This window comes from Gossypium arboreum, chromosome 1 (genome assembly GCF_025698485.1).
Source record: "Gossypium arboreum isolate Shixiya-1 chromosome 1, ASM2569848v2, whole genome shotgun sequence".
Lineage (NCBI taxonomy): Eukaryota > Viridiplantae > Streptophyta > Magnoliopsida > Malvales > Malvaceae > Gossypium > Gossypium arboreum.
This window is the reverse complement of record NC_069070.1, coordinates 113877532-113895286: the sequence shown is the minus strand read 5'-3', so window position 1 is coordinate 113895286 and position 17755 is coordinate 113877532. Positions and strand designations below refer to the sequence as shown.

The window sequence follows — 17755 nt, the reverse complement described above, 5'->3', positions numbered from 1 at the left end:
TGAGGACAAATCAACATGGGCAAAGTGTTCACACTTATAGCTAGAGATAACTTTGATTCAAGCTAAGTACCGAAACCAATTTTATCCTAAATAGAATTTGCAATAGCTTGTTCGCCTTCTAGAAAAAAAAAATCTAAAATTTTAAAAATACATTTTATTTACTATTTCTATAATAAAATAAATAAATAAACTGTAATTTAATTCATAATACCAACTTAAGACACGATATAAACATAATAACTAAATCTCCCACTAAATTCATCTTTGAACATGTTCTATTTGACAATGATACCTTTAACCCTACACCATTTATCACATCTAATCTAACTCACAACCTCCACTATGTCCAAATCACACCTACAAGCATATCTCTCTCTTCTCTCATTTTCCACTTTTATTTTCCTTCAAAAATTTTTTATTATTTTTGTATTATATTTTTTAAGTCACAATAATATATTTATAAACTCAAATCATAATAAAATTTAATTATAGTTTTACATAAAATAAAACCCTAAAAATTTGGATATCTCGACTTTTATAAATACATAATTATCATTTTTTGGAAGATGTTCAAATTTTACCTATTTATTAAAAATAATGGAGAATTATATAATAAACTTTTCATCAAAGTTGGAATAATAGAAAAGGAAATCATGACCAAAAATTGAAAAATAAAACTTAATTCATTATTCACAACTTCCAACTACATTAGTATATTTATAATTGATAACCATATTACGTATATATTATTTTTTAACAAAAACATCTGGTTTGGCTTCGTCTCCCCAGAATTTTAAAAAAATAAAAATAAAGGCTCTCAATTTTATGTATAATTTTTCATTTTTCTTAATCCGTTTTTCATATAATATATATATATATAACTAGGGAGTATATATTTTTACTTATAATTTCACTTGGATAATTTCCATGTCAGCATCTCCAGTCCAAGCGGACTTCACCGGGACCCACAACATGCTGACTCGGCTTCCGAAATGATACCATGTGGCTGCTAACCATGAAGGCAGTTACACGCTCCGAAACCCTAATGTCTTCCATCTTCAGTTCTTGCAACCGCCGCACGTATTCCGGCACGTGGAGGAGGTCCCACAAAACCCCCACTCCACCGGGCTTCAACACCCTCACCATCTCCCCCAACACCCTCATCCTCTCCGCCGCTGCTTCCACCGTCCGGTGGCCGTATTCTTTCCCAACGGTGTGCACGAACACGGCGGAAACCACCACGTCGAAGTAGTTATCCCCAAACGGGAGGCTCCTCACATCGCCTTCCCTGCACGTCACATACTCCCCCACACCTGTTTTCAATTTTCAAAATCACCATTTTTAGGGCAAAAAAATAAATAAAGATTGTAATTAAATAATAAATTTTCTTTTTGTTACAAACCTTCAACGTTGGCGGTTCGTAGCGTAGACAAAGTAGTTCGTTTAGACGGATCCAACCCAACAACCCGACCCGAACTACCAGTTTTTTTCAGTTGGGTCGCCACCGCATTGAGAAGAATCCCTCTGCCGCACCCAATATCAAGCGCTAGCTTCACGGTCGACCAGTCATTAACCGACCCCACCATCCGTTGAGCCATGTCGTAATGCAGCGGCCCGGCGGAGTAAAAAAAGTTGGCGGCCGCGAAAAACAAACACACTGCGGAAATAGCCGTGACGCCGCCGCTGAACCCGGCGGCGAAACGGGCTGCACCGGGACTGGAGAGGAAAGTTTGGAAGAAGTGGAAAATGGATTCGAAGTATAAAAGGAAGAGGACTGAAAGTAGGGAGAAAAAAACAGCATGGAACAAAAGGAAAACAAGTGTTTGCCACTGGTCCATGCCGTAAATTGCATAGATCTGAGTCCAATCTCTACTACTATTGGTTTTTCCCATACTTGTTTGATCTCTGCAAAAATACTCAAAAAGCTTAAACTAAAAAAAAAAAGAGCTCGGAATTTGAAACAACTCTCTTTTGTCCTTGATGGGTTTTGGTTAAATTACTCTACCAACCAAATTAACTCATTCTATTTAAAGGAAAATCCTTTGGGTGATCCAAGAAAACGATTCACGGAGAAAGAGATAAAAAGGAGGAGGATCAGAAAAAACAGGGTCTCGTCCAAACAGAAGAAATAGGATCAGAGCAAGAGATAAAAGGATCAGAGAAAAGAGGGTCTCATCCAAACAGAAGAAAGAGGAGAGAAAAAATTAGGACAAATGGGATCGAGATTTATGGTAGTAAGTAATAATATAAATCTGCGAAAATGTCAGTAGTACTGGCATTCAAGGATAAAACGAGAATGATCTCCAAAGCAACTAACAAATTTTCTTCTTTTTTTTCACGCGCTTTCAAGATTTTCTTTTCTGTGGGGTTGCTTTGAATTGTTTATGGAATTAATTACTCAAATGGGGTTTTTGAGTTAAAGAATGCAGGGATTTTTCTTAGAGAAAGAGAAGGAAAATGGGAAAAGGGATTGATTGGCGAGTGAGTGAGTGAGAGAGATTCTATTATGTAAACTTTTTAGTGGTAGAGAGTGATTGGAAGATTTTTTAATTAAAATTTCAATCTTAATTAGAGAAAATGTTGAAAATATTATCCCTTAAATGAGTAACGACAAAATATTAAATCTAATTATTAGTTTGAAAATGATGTTTATACTATATTATTAAAATATTTCACAATTACTTCAGTCTTTTATATCAGGATCTACATTCCTATCCTTATTTTTTACTTCTCGTAATTTATTTTCTATTTTATTTGTATATTTAAATTTTTACATACAACTTTTAGATTATATTTTTTAGAATTTATATACATATTTTGTATTTTTAATTTTATAATATTTTAATTATTTAAAACCTAAATTTATGTACTTAATTAAGATAAAAATAATAATGGGATACCATATTGAACTACATTTTAATATAAAACTAACCATACAATTTATATTCTCTCTTTGAAACTACAATAAAACTTATAATTTGACCTAGGGGTGAAAGCATAAATTTTTGTTGGGAATGTCAAAATTAAATTTTAATTTTTACAATAGTAAAAATATAATTTTACTATTTGAACAATCTATATATTTATAATTTTTAAAGGACTAAATCATTTTTATTATTTTAGAAGACCAACGTATAATTTTATTTTTATTAATTTAAAATTTTAAAAATTTAAAGAACTTAAATTTAAAAAATTCATTTTAAGGGACTGACCCCTGCAATACCCTTAACTATGTTCATGATTAGACCTAACTTTTGTTGATATATTTTAGAAGAGAGAATTTGGTGTATTTAAAATAATCAACTTAAATTCATAAAAGAAAATTATCACAATTTTATCGTTTCAAATAAAAATATTCATACCATTTTAAAATTACATACTTAAAGAAAAATATTTAAAAATATTATATGATAAATGTTTAAAAATATTATATGATAAATGTTTAAAATATTATCCTTCTTTAATAAAATGATAAAATTATAATAAAATACAATCTTTTATATTAATCTCATCTCAAGATCTTATCATATCTGGTTTATATATGTGTATATATAGAGAGAGAGAGAGAGTGTGAGTGAGAGATACAATAGCTAGAATTATCAATAACTCCTCTTTAACTCTTAAATAGAAGGATAATGTGTTTCAGCGCACTCAAACCCACGTCCTTCTGCACTAGCAATAATGTCGATGTCAATTAAATTAAGACTCAATCAACAATACTTAATCTATTGAATTAACTTATGTTAACACACATGAATTTTACTCACTTCTTAGTATTAAGTATTTTTAATTATGTTATCATTGAGATTTTAAGGTTGTTTATAAATGTTGAGAATGTACTATAAGTTTAAATTTCATTCTATGCAATTATCGTTTATATATTTATAGTCTACATGCTCTATTATCAATATAAATTTTGTTCGAGTTTATGCTTCAGATTATAATTTTATAATATTTATATTATAAATCCCAAAAGAATTCTTCCTTATTTTTTGTTAAACATATATTTGTATAATGCATAAACAAATTAAAAATAAAAACAATTTAAACTAAAATTAATCTATTAAATTAAAACCCAGAGATGTTAATAATATGAGATAAAACAAGCGGTTCAAGAATTTTGAACCTAAATATTTGGAAATTAAATTTAATATTTCTAAGGGAAAAAAATGTAAGCGTCCAAGTGAGAGAGGAAATAAAAAACGCGGGGTCCATTCCCACTGAAAAAGTAGAGGAGGAAAAGAAAACGCGGGAATGACAGATGACATGACGTGTTCATGACTCCAGAACGTAAATTTTGTTCAATATATGCCCCCTTCTTTTTTAAAAAAATTCGTCAGACAAGCTGTTTTTTAGATTGATTTTAGAGGAAAAGTAAGTGCGTATAATTCGCTTTCTATTAGTATATTAGGAAAATTTTGTTCAATTGGGTGAGTTTTCTATACAATTGGGAAATGAACGAGCTTTTAGTTGAGATATTAAGAAAAGCACGGCTAATTGGATATATTTTTTTTAAAATTTTCGGAAAATGCTTTTAATTAGATGTATTTTTCTTAACATGTTAGTAGAAAGGTTGTCCAACTAAATATACTTTCACACACACTCTCTAAAATCAGGCTATTTCCCTAAAGGTGAGTTTGGATAAGGTTTATTTATTCGTGATTAGTGTAAAAACAGCGGTGGTGATGAGATTAAATACTTTTGTTATACTATAATATGAGACAAAAAGTAAGCTAAACGCACTCCATCGTACATCTAAACCTACCCTAAATAATAATAATAAGCTATCTATTTGACTAATTGGAAAATCTTGGCATATTTAGCCTATTTAGTCCAATTATTTATTTGAATTTTAAATAGAATTTAGATAAAAATCAATAAATTTGAATAAAAATTTAAATTCACTTAAAATATAAGTTCAACTTAAGTTCTAAAATTCAACGTCGAGCTCCATCTGGCGAACATACTTTGTTTTCTAATTATGTAATATTTTTTTTTTTAAATCTAAGAAGCTTTTGTAACATTACCATGTAAATATTAAAATATTGATAAAAATATAGATGAAATTATAAAATATTTCATTTAAATAACAGTAAAATTAGAAAATATATAGTCAGGCTCAATTTTGATAAAAATATAGATAAAATTATAAAATATTTCATTTAAAGAACAATAAAAATTAGAAAATATATAGTCAAGCTTAAAATACATTTAAGTTAATTATTTATAAAATTTAAAATCTATATTTTGAGTTAAATTAAGCTTAAACATGTATAAAATATGTAATACCATATATAGGCCTCACTCGAATCTGCTTATGAACTCCTCTAAAAAGGAAATCATGCATTGTTATTGAAGTTTTAAATATCATAAATTGAATTATAAATATGACATGCCATTCCAGTGTAGTAAAATTTTTAAGTATTTTTTAAAATGTTGTATCATATGTTAACTATACCAAACAATAATTATAATAATATTTAAAAATTATATATTTTATTAAAAATATTATGTATTTATTTTTTCTTGAAACATCTAAAATTAGAATTATGAAAAAATTCACATGATTTGAATCCTAAGCTTCGCATGTCATAAGCATACTCTTAATACTTTATGATCACGAGTAAACTTATACATAAATCGAGTGACCTAATCGATTTAATTTTTTTTCTTAAGCATTGTAACTATTTGAATGGGTTAGACCAAACTAAGTTTTAGCTCGAATCTAGCTCATGAAGTCCTCTAAAAAAAAAATTGTACATTGTTATTGAAGTTTTTAAAATCATAAACTAAATTATAAGTATGACATGTCAATGCAGATGTAGCAAAAAGTTTAAATATTTTTAAAAATGATGTATCATATTTTAATTGTGCTTGTTTAATAAAAAATTTTAGCCGTACCAAACAACAATAATTATAATAATATTTAAAATAATATATTTTATTAAAAATTAGAAATATGAAAAAAATTCACATGATTTGAATTATAAGCTTCACATCTCATAAACATACTCTTAATACTTCATGATCACGAGTAAACTTGTCTATAAATTAGGTGACCTATTCGATTTAATTTTTTCTTGAACATTGTAATTATTTGAATCAGTAAAACTAAGATAAATTTTAGCTCGAATTTGATTTTTTTCAATTAATTTAATTCATGAATTTTTTTTCATGTGTCACTAAAATAATAACTAATAATCTAATATATTCATATTTAATATTTTAATTGTTTTTCATATTGCATTAAAAGAATTCCATAAAAAATGTTTCCGGGTGAGAAAAGGCATTGATTTTTTCTCTTGACTAAATTGCCAAATACATGCGCGAAAGAAGCAAAAGCAAAGGGGAAGTAAAAGGCAGCACCGACTTTGCATTAAAAATCATGAAAAACTTTACATTTGAAAAGCCAATACCCAAAGTACGAATAGTCTTCATCTACTTTCTATTTCTAAATTCCATTCACCTATGAAAAATGTCTCTCTTGTTCCTATATTCACACTATTATTTATTATAATTTTTTACTAATTAAACACCCTACCCAAAGAGGATATATTTCAATTTGGACTGTAAATTGGACCGACTGTAAATTGGACCGTTAAATTTTGAATTCATGATAAACTGATCTATGTAGTTTGATAAAATTTAAGATTTAATTTTGTATTTTAAAATTATAAGTTAAGTATTTTTTATTTAAAATTTTAGTTTAATTATTAACGTGGTTATTTTTTTGTTTGAATTTTCAATTTGACATGTCTATTTTTATGTCAATTATATATCAAGTTATATGAGAGAAATCTCATCAACATGCTAAGTTAGAAATTTTTGACGAAAAATATATCGGATGTTATTAATTGGATTAGGATTTTTGAGTAAATAAAATAAAATGATTTCTAACTTTTAGAGTGTACTTGGTTAGATGGAAAAATAGAGGCATACAGGGAAAGAGTGGAAAAGTAGAAACTAAATAAATTTCGTGCATGCTTGGTTAGAAATAAAAGTGAGCGTAAATAAAATAGGAGAGATGATCATTTTTTATTCTAATGCATAAAAATCAGTTCTTTCAAATCGGAACAATAATAGGAGAGAAATAAGAGAAATACGTACGGTAATTCAAAATTATGCATTTTTCATTCTACCAAATAATGGATGGAAATAAAATTATTTTTCATCCTTCTAATTTTCTACCCCTTTAGTTTTCCATCCTTCCAATTCATTTTTTTTTTCACTTTACAAAGCAAAGTCATACGGGACAAAATTTACCCCTTCTAGAAAGATTTTCTTTCTAGTACATAGACTAAATCGTAAATTTTTTCAAAGTATATATACTAATTACATATTTAAACCAAAACTAAAATAGGAGCAAAATTATGGGAAATTTGATTTTTTTTTTCTTATTTCAACCTAGTTTGTAATAATTAGATATGAGTATAGAGCGCTTTCAGCATATAGTATCAATTAACGTGGAAGTGGTCGCTTTCACTTAAAAATCACACTAACTTAAAAATACTAAAAAATCAAAAGCAATAAGCTCACTTCACTAACTAATTTTTCATTGAATTTTTTTATATTGTAATTTTTAGAAATTTAATATAAATAATGTATGATGTGGATGTCAAAATTGGAAGACAATGGCATCATTGAACATGGGGAACTGTCGGCAAACATAGTTCCCCAACTCTCAAATATCATCAAATCCAGCATTATTTTATTCATTTAATGTATTTTTTTTTTAATAATATTTCAATTTCTTCAAGCTTGAAGCTCTAGATATTCTTTTGTGAAATTAAAAAAATTAGGGCAACAAAACTTTGGCTTAATGTTGACCTTTTTTTTTCTAATTTATTTCAATTTAAATTTGAATATATTTCATTATCATTCCGTCGTGTTTTGTAATATTGATTCACGTGATCTAATTATAGTTATGGGTAAACTATAAAAATAGTCATTTTTGTTTGCTTCACATTACATTTTAGTTACTTATGTTTGAAATGTTAAATTTTAGTCACTTATGTTATCGTTTTGTTACGAAGTGGTCACTTCATAGTTAAGCTCCATTATCTCTCTAACGGCGGTCCTACGTGGCAGTCCAAATGGGTTTTAAATACCAACTTGGATGTCCTATGTGACAGTCCAAATTAAATTTATTTAATTAAAAACCTATTTTGTCACAACAACTAAACATCCAAGTAGGTATTTAAAACTCATTTGGACTGCCACGTAGGATTGCCGTTAGGGAGGTAACGGATCTTAACGGTAGAGTAATCACTTCGTAACAAAACGATAACATAAGTGACTAAAACGTAACATTTCAAACATAAATGACTAAAATATAATATAAAGCAAACAAAAGTGACTATTTTATAGTTTACTCTATAGTTATTTATAGGCTTAATTGAAAAATTATCTTCTAAATTATACTTACTTTCTTTTATTAGTATTTCAATTTTTTATCAAATGTAATACTTAAATTATGTTGTGATGTTGGTAGACAACATTATTTATGAATTTTACATGAAAAAGTATTTATAATTAAATAAAAATCATAAAAGGATAAAAATATGATTTTACATGTAAAACATTTTCTCATTTTTTCGTCCCATTGTGAACACCCATAAACTTTTTTAGTCATTATTTAATGTTTTTCTTCAATTGCTTCAATTTCTTGACCTACTAGTAACACCCAGAAAATTACTGAAAAAAACAAAGAGATTGATTTTTTTTTACCGTAATTAACTTTTTATCTCTCTTTCCGATTTGTTGAATATATTGGGTTCTCATTGTGAACCCATTGCCATCGGAGACAAATCTGGGTTTGGAGGAGCAGCAATCGACGGTGTTGTTGTGCATGACAAGATTGATCAACAATCGAGGTCGCCCGAATGGAGGTAAAATAGGAGCTTTAATCGTGAGGGAGGGATTTGAACAATAAACTAATAGTTTAATGATAAATTTAGTTACTAATATTTACATATTTTGTCAAAATGGTCTTAATTCTATTTTTGAGCGTTTAATGGAATAATACGGAATTTCATATGTGGAATATTTTAATGAGATATAATTTATTAATTAGATAACTTAATAAAATAATTACATGTGGAAAATAATAAAATAAATAAATCATACATGGAATTTTAAAAATAACTCTTAATTTAAAGAAAATAAATGTAATTATCTAAAAGAAGTTTCAAAATGAATGCATATGTTTATTTACTGAGAGATTTCAAAAAATAATTAATAAATCAAACTAAAAATATTGAATGTGTGCGTTCATTTTGAAACTTTTTAGATAATTATGTTTATTTTCTTTAAATTAAATGTTATCTTTTAATTTCATAAATTATTTATTTATTTTATTATTTTCATATGTAATTATCTTATTGAGTTACCTAAGTAATAAATTACATCTCATCAAAATAATAGTACTTTCATCAAATTTGTTAGAAAAACAGTTTAAAAAAAAACAAAGCTAATGGCCAAAAAATAAAAAAATACGAATTATTTTGATAAAACATGTAAATATTAATAATCAATTTTGTCATTAAGCCTAAATAATCGAATGGAGAGGGTGAAATATAAAAAAAAAGTGAAAAAATTTTAACAGTTAAAAGTAAATTTTTTTACCTTTTTACTTTTGATTTAGTTATAAATAAAATGTCTTCTACTTTTTCTAAGTAAAATTCAAAAAATCCACCTGCCTACCGATGTGGGAGTTTCTTATTGGAGGAATTTTGTTTCTAACGGGGTGGGGTTAAATGGATAACGGCAACATAGGTTAGGGGGGAATTTTTAATTAAGCTTAATTATAATTATGTTTAGAGATTGCAATAGAATGGAAGGGGTAGTCATGTTTTCAGCCCAACCCTAATTCCATATACTCCTTACTTAACTTCACATTGAATTAAATATTAATTTATTTGACCAAAATCCGCCTCAAAAAAGTTAAAGCTATATACGACTTTGACCATAACCTGTAAAAAAAAAGAAAAAATAAAAAGAGCACAGATTATATAGACTTTTGCATAATCTTTACAAGTTTTCCGTTTATTAAAACAATATAAATTATAGGGATAATGACAAAAAATCTCCCTTTTTGTAAATGTGACATCTATTTTTTTAATTCCATCTGTTCATTGGTCGGGTTATCTATCCAAGCTGAAAGTTTCGTCTGAAAATTTGTGAGGGTTTGGATAAAAATATTAAGTTTGAAAAATAAATTTAGGTAAAAAAATTAGACCCGTTTAAAATATAGGTTAAGTTCGAGCTTGAACATTCAAGGCATGAGCCTAGTCCAACCCGTTTTAAGTTTATAATACTTTATATATATTAGGTAATTTAAAACACATTAAAAAAATAAACCTATACTAAATATATAATACTACTCTAATGTAAATATTAAAATAATGTTAAGATGATTATATAAAAATTTTAATAAATAAAAATATATAAAATAAAACAATATAAATATTTTTAAAAAAATTTTAAAAAATTGTATGGGCGGGCCTAAAATAGTCACTTTTGCTCACGTTAGTTTATCTTTTAGTCACTTATCTTTGAAATGTTATGTTTTAGTTGCTTACATTTTTGTGTTATAACATTTTAGTCACTAAGACGCTAATAGTCGTTAACGGTGTAATAGTAAGCTAATATGACAGGTTAAATAATCATTTTAAATAAAAATTTTAGATTAATTTATACAATCGACCATCATTTTTTTTCGTTTTAAGCAATTTAATTTCTTCTTTTATGTTATTTTAACTTTTCTTTTTATCTTTCTTTATTTCCCATTCTCTTTTGTTTCTCTCTCTGTTTTCTTCCCTTCTTTATTTCAAACATAAATGACTAAAACGTAATATGAGATAAACAAAAATAATTATTTTAATAGTTTACCTATTAAAATAGAATAAGATTATTTGTGTTTATCTCTAAATTATATATAAACAGATGGTTAAGCGTTGAAATTGAAATCAACTAAGAATAAGTGATTCTTTTTCCTATATTAGATGAAGAGTTCATATGCGATGACTCATCCCTTCCTTAAAGAATTTTTCCTTTTTCCGCAAAAGGTGGCATATGTTTTCACTTACTTCCCAGTTCCCACTCTATTTTTATGTTTTTTTTTTTTAAAAATTCGTAGTACCGACAATGAAAAAGAATTAAAAATTTTAAAATTAATAAGTTTATCAAATATCATTTTTTTAAAAAAATTTATCAAAGAATTTACTAAAACAAACATAATAACTAATTTTCTGCATTTTATAGACTCATTAAAATGTAACTATTCCTCACGAATTTTAAAAAATACTATTTTCTTTAGGCACAAGATAAGAAGGATAACATGACAAAATCCATTAAACACATGTATGGTGGTCCCTAAGACTATCCATAGACAAAGACTTACCTAACCCATGGATAATCCAAATTCAAAGAATCAAACCTAACATTGACTTGTGCTTTTTTAAAAAAATGGTTGAATTTAACCTTCCTATTTCAAAGTCTAAGCATGGACTTGAGTATAATTTTTTGATAAAAGAATATATTTTAAAATTTGAGTCCAGCTTTAGTTATATTTATTTATGCAAATAGTTACCACTCTCAAAAGTTGATATTAAAATTAATTAAGAAAAATTTGAGCTTGGATACAGCTAATGAAACTTTGAAAATTTTGAAATCTCAAATTGAAATTGTTGATATAATTGTAAATTAAAAAAAAAAAAAAACAGTAACAAGGATGCTTCGTTTTGAAATTGGAATAGTTCATGAATTTAGCTGTCACCTGGGAAAATATAATCAAACCATTGACTTGGGATAACCTGTAGTTTCCAGGAATATTATGAACTAAAAAATCATATGTATATCAAACCTGGTGATTGATTCTTGATTTTAATCTGCAAATATAGAAGAACCCGAGGTTTACCACGGTTTATGTAATCACATGCAGTAACCCACTATGGCCATCTTTATACCCGGGAAAAAAAATCCAAACTCGAAAGAAAAATCTTATATCAATGGAGGTTTGAGGTTTCATATCCTGGCATTGGATTCAGATTCCTGGAAACTGCAGTTTGTTTCCCTATGTGTGTTTTGAAGTGGCCTCGGCTCGGGAAAGTACCAGTAAACTAACAGTGTTTAACAAAGATGAAGAAGCAAATAAAAGTATTCATGGATAGAGTTAGGCCTACACAAGTATCTAGACCAATTTTCTGAGCCCGGCTTGAAAAATAGATTTATTTTTTTGTCCAAATCTAATCCAATTTAAGAAAGGTAAATCTGGATCCAACCCACCCATATTTAATTTTTATTAATTTTTATTTAAAAATATAATACACTAAATGCATTAAAATACGTTAAAATAAAAATTTTCTAACACATTCAAAATACATTAAAAATATTTATATTAAAAACACTACATGAATATAATATCAATTTAATTATTATTGGGTTAATGATTGAATATAAATATATATAATATTACTTAACATATATAATTATTTTTCATAACATAATATATTCAATCTGGACCGAGCTCGAGCCAAAACATGTTGCCCAAGACCCAACCCATATAGAAAATAGGCCTTAAATTTTACCCAAACCCATTATTAGGGTATCATATTTTTATCCAAAACCCCTCGTTTTTCGGACAAACCTTCAAGATCGGTGGCCTGAACTATGAGCAAGTGTACATATATCCAATTACTTGTGACCAAAATTTATGCATCAGTTCAGTTCCCTAAGCAAGCAGAGGGTAGTAGCATTAGCTTAAGCTTTTGTCGTATTAAAGAATCCCCACAGTGATGATTTTGTATTAATGGAATCAAAACTTCCATTTGAGAACTATCGTAAGGGCCTATTGCTAATAAAAATGGAGCAATACTACGACAGTAAGATGGGGACTGGAGGTGAAATCAATGATCAGACCTTAAAAACGGAGAATATATTTCAGCAGACGCTTCTCGAGTCATTAGTTTGTGGCAGTGTCCTTCACAAATTTGCTTGCCCTGAAATAGTAACGAAGACATTAGAAAGAAAGGAAGAAAATGGACGTAAAACTCATTAACTGAAAACTACCTTTTTTAGCAATATATTGGTTTTAAAATTACGACAGGTTCATATAAACAGAAACTTCTTCGACCACATGAAATATATGAAAATGGTGCGAAATGACTTGAAATGCCAATTTTCTTTGATGAGCTTACCGCCATAAAATTACCATATAATACTCCACTATTATTGCATTGAAAAGATGTAGAAAGTCTCATAGATTAGAAGAATCCCAGCTTGCATATACAGCCCCAATGATTTTATCATGCAGTATGGGGCCAGAGCAAGCAACAATCCCCCGGTCAAGACCTTCTAAGTACAGTCCCCTACTGAAGTCCAAGGGGCGACCCCCTGCATCCGTTACAACCCCACCAGCCTCTTCTACAATGACAACACCAGCAGCGTGATCCCATATCTTCTCTTTGTACCCAGATCTTGCAAACTTAATATAAACTTCAGCATCACCCCGAGCTATTGCTGCATATTTTACCATGCTATGGACTCGCATAGGTCGGTTTCTGCCATTAGAGTGCATGAAAAAGATAATATTAGGATCAAATCAGAAGATGACCTTACAAAAGCTATATAATTTCAGATACATTTGATTTCTTTAACTAAATAACAAGCAGGGAACTTATAAATGAAATTGTTCATTTCATTTTCATTTTCCCAGAAGCACTCAACTTTTTAATGTAATTCTTGTTCCGTGCTTCATCCAAATTAAGAATTCGTTTCATTCATCATATGCAGGAAACAGATAGAAGATTCAGAAGTGAAAATAAACATAACGCACTTGAGACCTATGCTGTTAACAAGCCCCTCGGTAAACAAGTGGTTTGAATTTGCCTTTTCCACAGGTTCACAAAAAGTTGCCAGCGATGGATCATCAACAGGAGAAGCCTGTAGCAATGTAGCAGAATTTGGCCATTCAAATTTTGTATCCCCATGGATCAAAGGTTGCATCCATGCCTGACCAGTTCCTCTCCTTGCATACATCACACATCCTTTTTGCCAAATATCCGAAGATGGTGGACTCGTCGGCTTAATTTGGTTGCATTGATGATTATAATTCAACAATTCCTTTCTCATAGGGTAATTAGGACACCCAAGAACTCCAAGAACTAGCTTCCCATCCTCAAGAAAGCCTAGTGCTACAGCATACTGGTCACCACGTAAAAATCCCAATGTCCCATCAACAGGGTCAAGCACCCAATGTCTTCCAGTTGGGCCCCCAGTTGAGTTACACCGACTGATAGCCTCAAGGATTTGTGAAGTCCCGAGAACTTTCTTTGGACACTGAAGACCATACTTTGGTGCTTCAGCTAAGCATTCATTCACAGTATTGACAACAGCTGAAAGTAAACTAGCCGCTTCAGGCTTGGAGAGTGTTTGGACATCTTCTTCAGCAACAATGGACACACTCCAACCCTCCAAGAATTCGGAAAGCAGCCAACTAACAGTTGCTTGGACGCTCCAGTCTGTTAAGATAGAAACAACCGAAAGAAAACAAGTAAACACGAGTAGATAAAAGCACTTAATTAAGCAAAAGAAAAGAAAAATTATGCTCTTTCAAACCGTGAAAAAAGCTAGTAGCATCATCTCAGACTATAAATGCTTCATTATTTGAACAAACAGATTAGAAATCAAAGTATAACAGATATACACACCATAAATATGATGATTAGTTAAGAAAATACAAACAAAGACAAAAATATTTCCTGTAAACCGCACTTCATTTTTTATACTTTAACTAGGAAGTAAAATCAAATTCAAGACCCTCTCTGCACAATTTTTTTTTTCCTCCTTACAAGTAAAGGGAGAAAGCTTGATTCATGAAAGAGAAAGAGAAATAGAAAGTTGAGGCAGAAAGCCAAATAATTTGCTAGGTACCTCCTTTTTTATCTTTAAAAACTCGATCAGTCAAATCGAACAATACTAGAGCGTGTGTTAGGCAATCAATTATAATTATGAGCAAGCACCTACACCTGCATTTCTGTCTACTAGTATACAACAAGCATGATTCGCATTCATCATCAATTATCAATTGAACTCTCATGAATTTATTAATCAGTGTCTTAATCCCTTTCAATAGCAAACTTTCACCCCAGCTTCCCCAACATACCTGTATACTTGCATATAAATAACAAAAAGTATCAACCTAGGATTAAAGTAAAACAGAACAAACAAGTGCTATTTTCAAATTAAATGATCCCCAACTGAGTTTACATTTCAAAGGACCAGCTACGTACAATTGCAATTAACAAAGAGGCTTATAGAGTTTCTTTCCATCATTCACGAATGCTGGCGAACCCAGACAAATTGCAATCAAATTATAACGAATTGCACTAGTTTCCCAACCAAAATGATCAGAACAATGAAACCCAGAAAACAAAACTGAACAGCCAATTACAAACTTGACCATACTTTCCTAAGTTTGTACAGTAAAATCCCTAAAGATTCCAATTCAACAGTAAGGAACAACGTTCTTAACATTTTCCTTATAGAAAAACAATGTATAGCACTAAAACGTTTCCTAACTTGTTCTTAACAATTTCCTCAGACAAAAATTTAAAAAAGGAAGCACCAAAATGCTAACATTCAAACAACCAAATGAATATTTTCAATCATCCAAACAATGATCATATTCCAAATTTTTTTCTTCCAAATTTTTTTCTTTCTTTCTTTTACTATCTAACAAACAACCAATGGCTTAAATATACGCCAATCAAACACCACATTACAAATTCATAACACCCCACCCCCCAAATTGAAAAAAAAAAAAACAAGTCAACCCATTGTAAAGAGCCTCATTCAAAGCAAACCCATCGAAGAAAAAATTAAAAATAAAAGACATCAAATTCCAAAAAAAAGGAAAAAAAAAAAACTTTCATTTTGTACTAACAAAAAAAAAAAAAAGAGAGAGAGAGAATACCTGCAATAGTAACAGGAGAATCATCATCCTTGGCCAAAACATGTCCAGAAGCAGCAGAAACCAAGCTTTGTTGCACTTTTTGACATAAAGAACAAGCCATATGCACAATTCTAACAGCCAAATCCAACTCTTTACCGTACTTGTCATTCTTCTCCGCCATGTTGGAGACAAGCTTTCTCAACAGCCAAAACAAAAAGAAAAAGAAAGTTCCAAAACCTCGGGATTTCTGCAGAGAGACTCAGGTATGTATCTTTTTTTTTTTTTTTTTGACCCGTGTTTCAAAGCAAAGGCATCAATGGCTTCCTCGGCTTCGGTAGATTTGGCTTTTTAAAGTTTAAACCATTTTTTTTTCTTAATGTGGGCTTATTTTGGTTCTAATTCTTTTTATTTTTGGTTTTTAATGATTTTCGGGAAATTTTCCCTTTTAAGCAACCCTGATTTGCCACGTCAGATTTGTGTAAATAAGGACCGTCCGATATTATGGGATAGGATGGTAGAGATAATCATTTTAAGGTTTAATTCACGAAGTGTATCTAATATTTTCATTTTAGTCCTAAAATATTTTTGTCTTTGGTATCTACAATATTAATCATTTTCTAATTTGGTACCTAAAATATGCTTCTATTATATTTTTAGTCTATTTCTTTTCAATATTTAATAATTTTAATAACTTGTATATTTTATGATTTTCTAAAAATTATAATATTTTAATGATTACTAATAATCATTAAAAATTTTAATAAAAATACTACTCATTTTTTTGTTTTCCAACAAATGTTGTCCTACATCATATCCTAAACTACCCTTATCAATGTGTATTGATCACCTCTCTTCAACCAAAATCATTATTATTTACTCACCTTAAACCACCAAACACTAAATTCATTATTTCTCAACTCCTTTACTCACACTTCATCCAAATTTGATTACCAGCACATTTCAAACTCCACTATTAAAATCTAATCCAAACCTTAAAAAAAACTATAATTTTCTTATATATTTTTAATTATTTACAACATTTTATACTTTCAATAAGTCTTTATATTTTTATTAATTTATATATTATCATTTTAATTATTTTTATATTATCTAATTTTTATAATATTTATTTAATACCTTCATTATTTCGTAAGATATTAATAATGTTTTTATAATATTTAATATTTTTTTCTAAATTTTATGATATTTAATAATTTTGATAGATTTTATATAATTTTCAAAATTTTATAACATTTTAACAACCTTTAGCTAAATTTTTATAATGAATTTAATATTTCCATTTTAGTTATTTTATATGATTTTCTATAATTTCTAAAAATATTTAAAAATTATAATTTATTTGGAATTTTATATAATCCTTAAAAATAAATTAAGCCCTCCTAAAAAATTAAAATCCGATAAACCCTTCATGTCAACGTTATTTCATGTCAACCACCATGTCACCCACTACAGTAACACTTAATGTAACACTTAACGGTCTGTTAGGGGCTTTAATGAAAATGCAATTCAGAAAACTCAATTGATTGTTATTTTTGAATTAAGAGTCTAATTGATTACCAGGCCAATTGATTTTCAAAAGTTTTTTTAGTATTTTAGCCTTTAGTATTATATATATAATATTGATTAAAAGGTAGAAAAATCATATATAATATATAAAAAAGTTTAAAAATATTTTTTAATTCTAAAATATATAGTTAAAATTCCTAAAAGGTTAAAATAATATATAAAATGGAAAAATATCATAAAATTTTAAAAGCTACTTAAATTTCAAGTAATTGCAAA

General features: G+C 28.6%; 2 protein-coding genes across 4 annotated transcripts; both read right to left on the bottom strand.

The window, feature by feature from the left end:
• Positions 1 to 664: 664 nt before the first annotated feature.
• LOC108480943 (uncharacterized) lies at positions 665 to 2508 on the bottom strand. Its single transcript, XM_017784092.2, has 2 exons — positions 1403 to 2508; positions 665 to 1313 (listed from the first exon to the last, which is right to left on the bottom strand). Exons 1-2 carry the CDS (start codon positions 1890 to 1892, stop codon positions 931 to 933), a joined length of 873 nt encoding a protein of 290 aa, XP_017639581.1. The 5' UTR covers positions 1893 to 2508; the 3' UTR covers positions 665 to 930.
• Positions 2509 to 12488: 9980 nt separating this feature from the next.
• Positions 12489 to 16337, bottom strand: LOC108480737 (PAP-specific phosphatase HAL2-like). 3 transcript variants are annotated; one of them, XR_008285685.1, is made up of 5 exons: positions 15974 to 16337; positions 13835 to 14519; positions 13197 to 13559; positions 12919 to 12998; positions 12489 to 12730 (listed from the first exon to the last, which is right to left on the bottom strand). XR_008285685.1 is itself a non-coding variant. In XM_017783825.2 (4 exons), the coding sequence occupies exons 1-3, from the start codon at positions 16131 to 16133 to the stop codon at positions 13256 to 13258; spliced, it is 1149 nt and encodes a 382-aa protein (XP_017639314.1). In that variant the 5' UTR covers positions 16134 to 16337; the 3' UTR covers positions 12489 to 12998; positions 13211 to 13255. The 3 variants fall into 3 exon arrangements, 1 of the variants encoding a protein (XP_017639314.1); XR_001870677.2 differs by having other exon boundaries at positions 12489 to 12998; XM_017783825.2 differs by having other exon boundaries at positions 12489 to 12998; positions 13211 to 13559.
• Positions 16338 to 17755: the final 1418 nt, after the last annotated feature.

Coding starts and splice junctions, on each gene's coding strand:
- LOC108480943 (XM_017784092.2), bottom strand. CDS start 1,892: ATGGGAAAAACCAATAGTAGTAGAGATTGGACTCAGATCTATGCAATT. Junction 1,314..1,402: donor ACGAACCGCCAACGTTGAAG/GTTTGTAACAAA, acceptor AATTGAAAACAG/GTGTGGGGGAGTATGTGACG.
- LOC108480737 (XM_017783825.2), bottom strand. CDS start 16,133: ATGGCGGAGAAGAATGACAAGTACGGTAAAGAGTTGGATTTGGCTGTT. Junction 14,520..15,973: donor TTCTCCTGTTACTATTGCAG/GTATTCTCTCTC, acceptor CTATCTTAACAG/ACTGGAGCGTCCAAGCAACT. Junction 13,560..13,834: donor GTTAACAGCATAGGTCTCAA/GTGCGTTATGTT, acceptor CTCTAATGGCAG/AAACCGACCTATGCGAGTCC.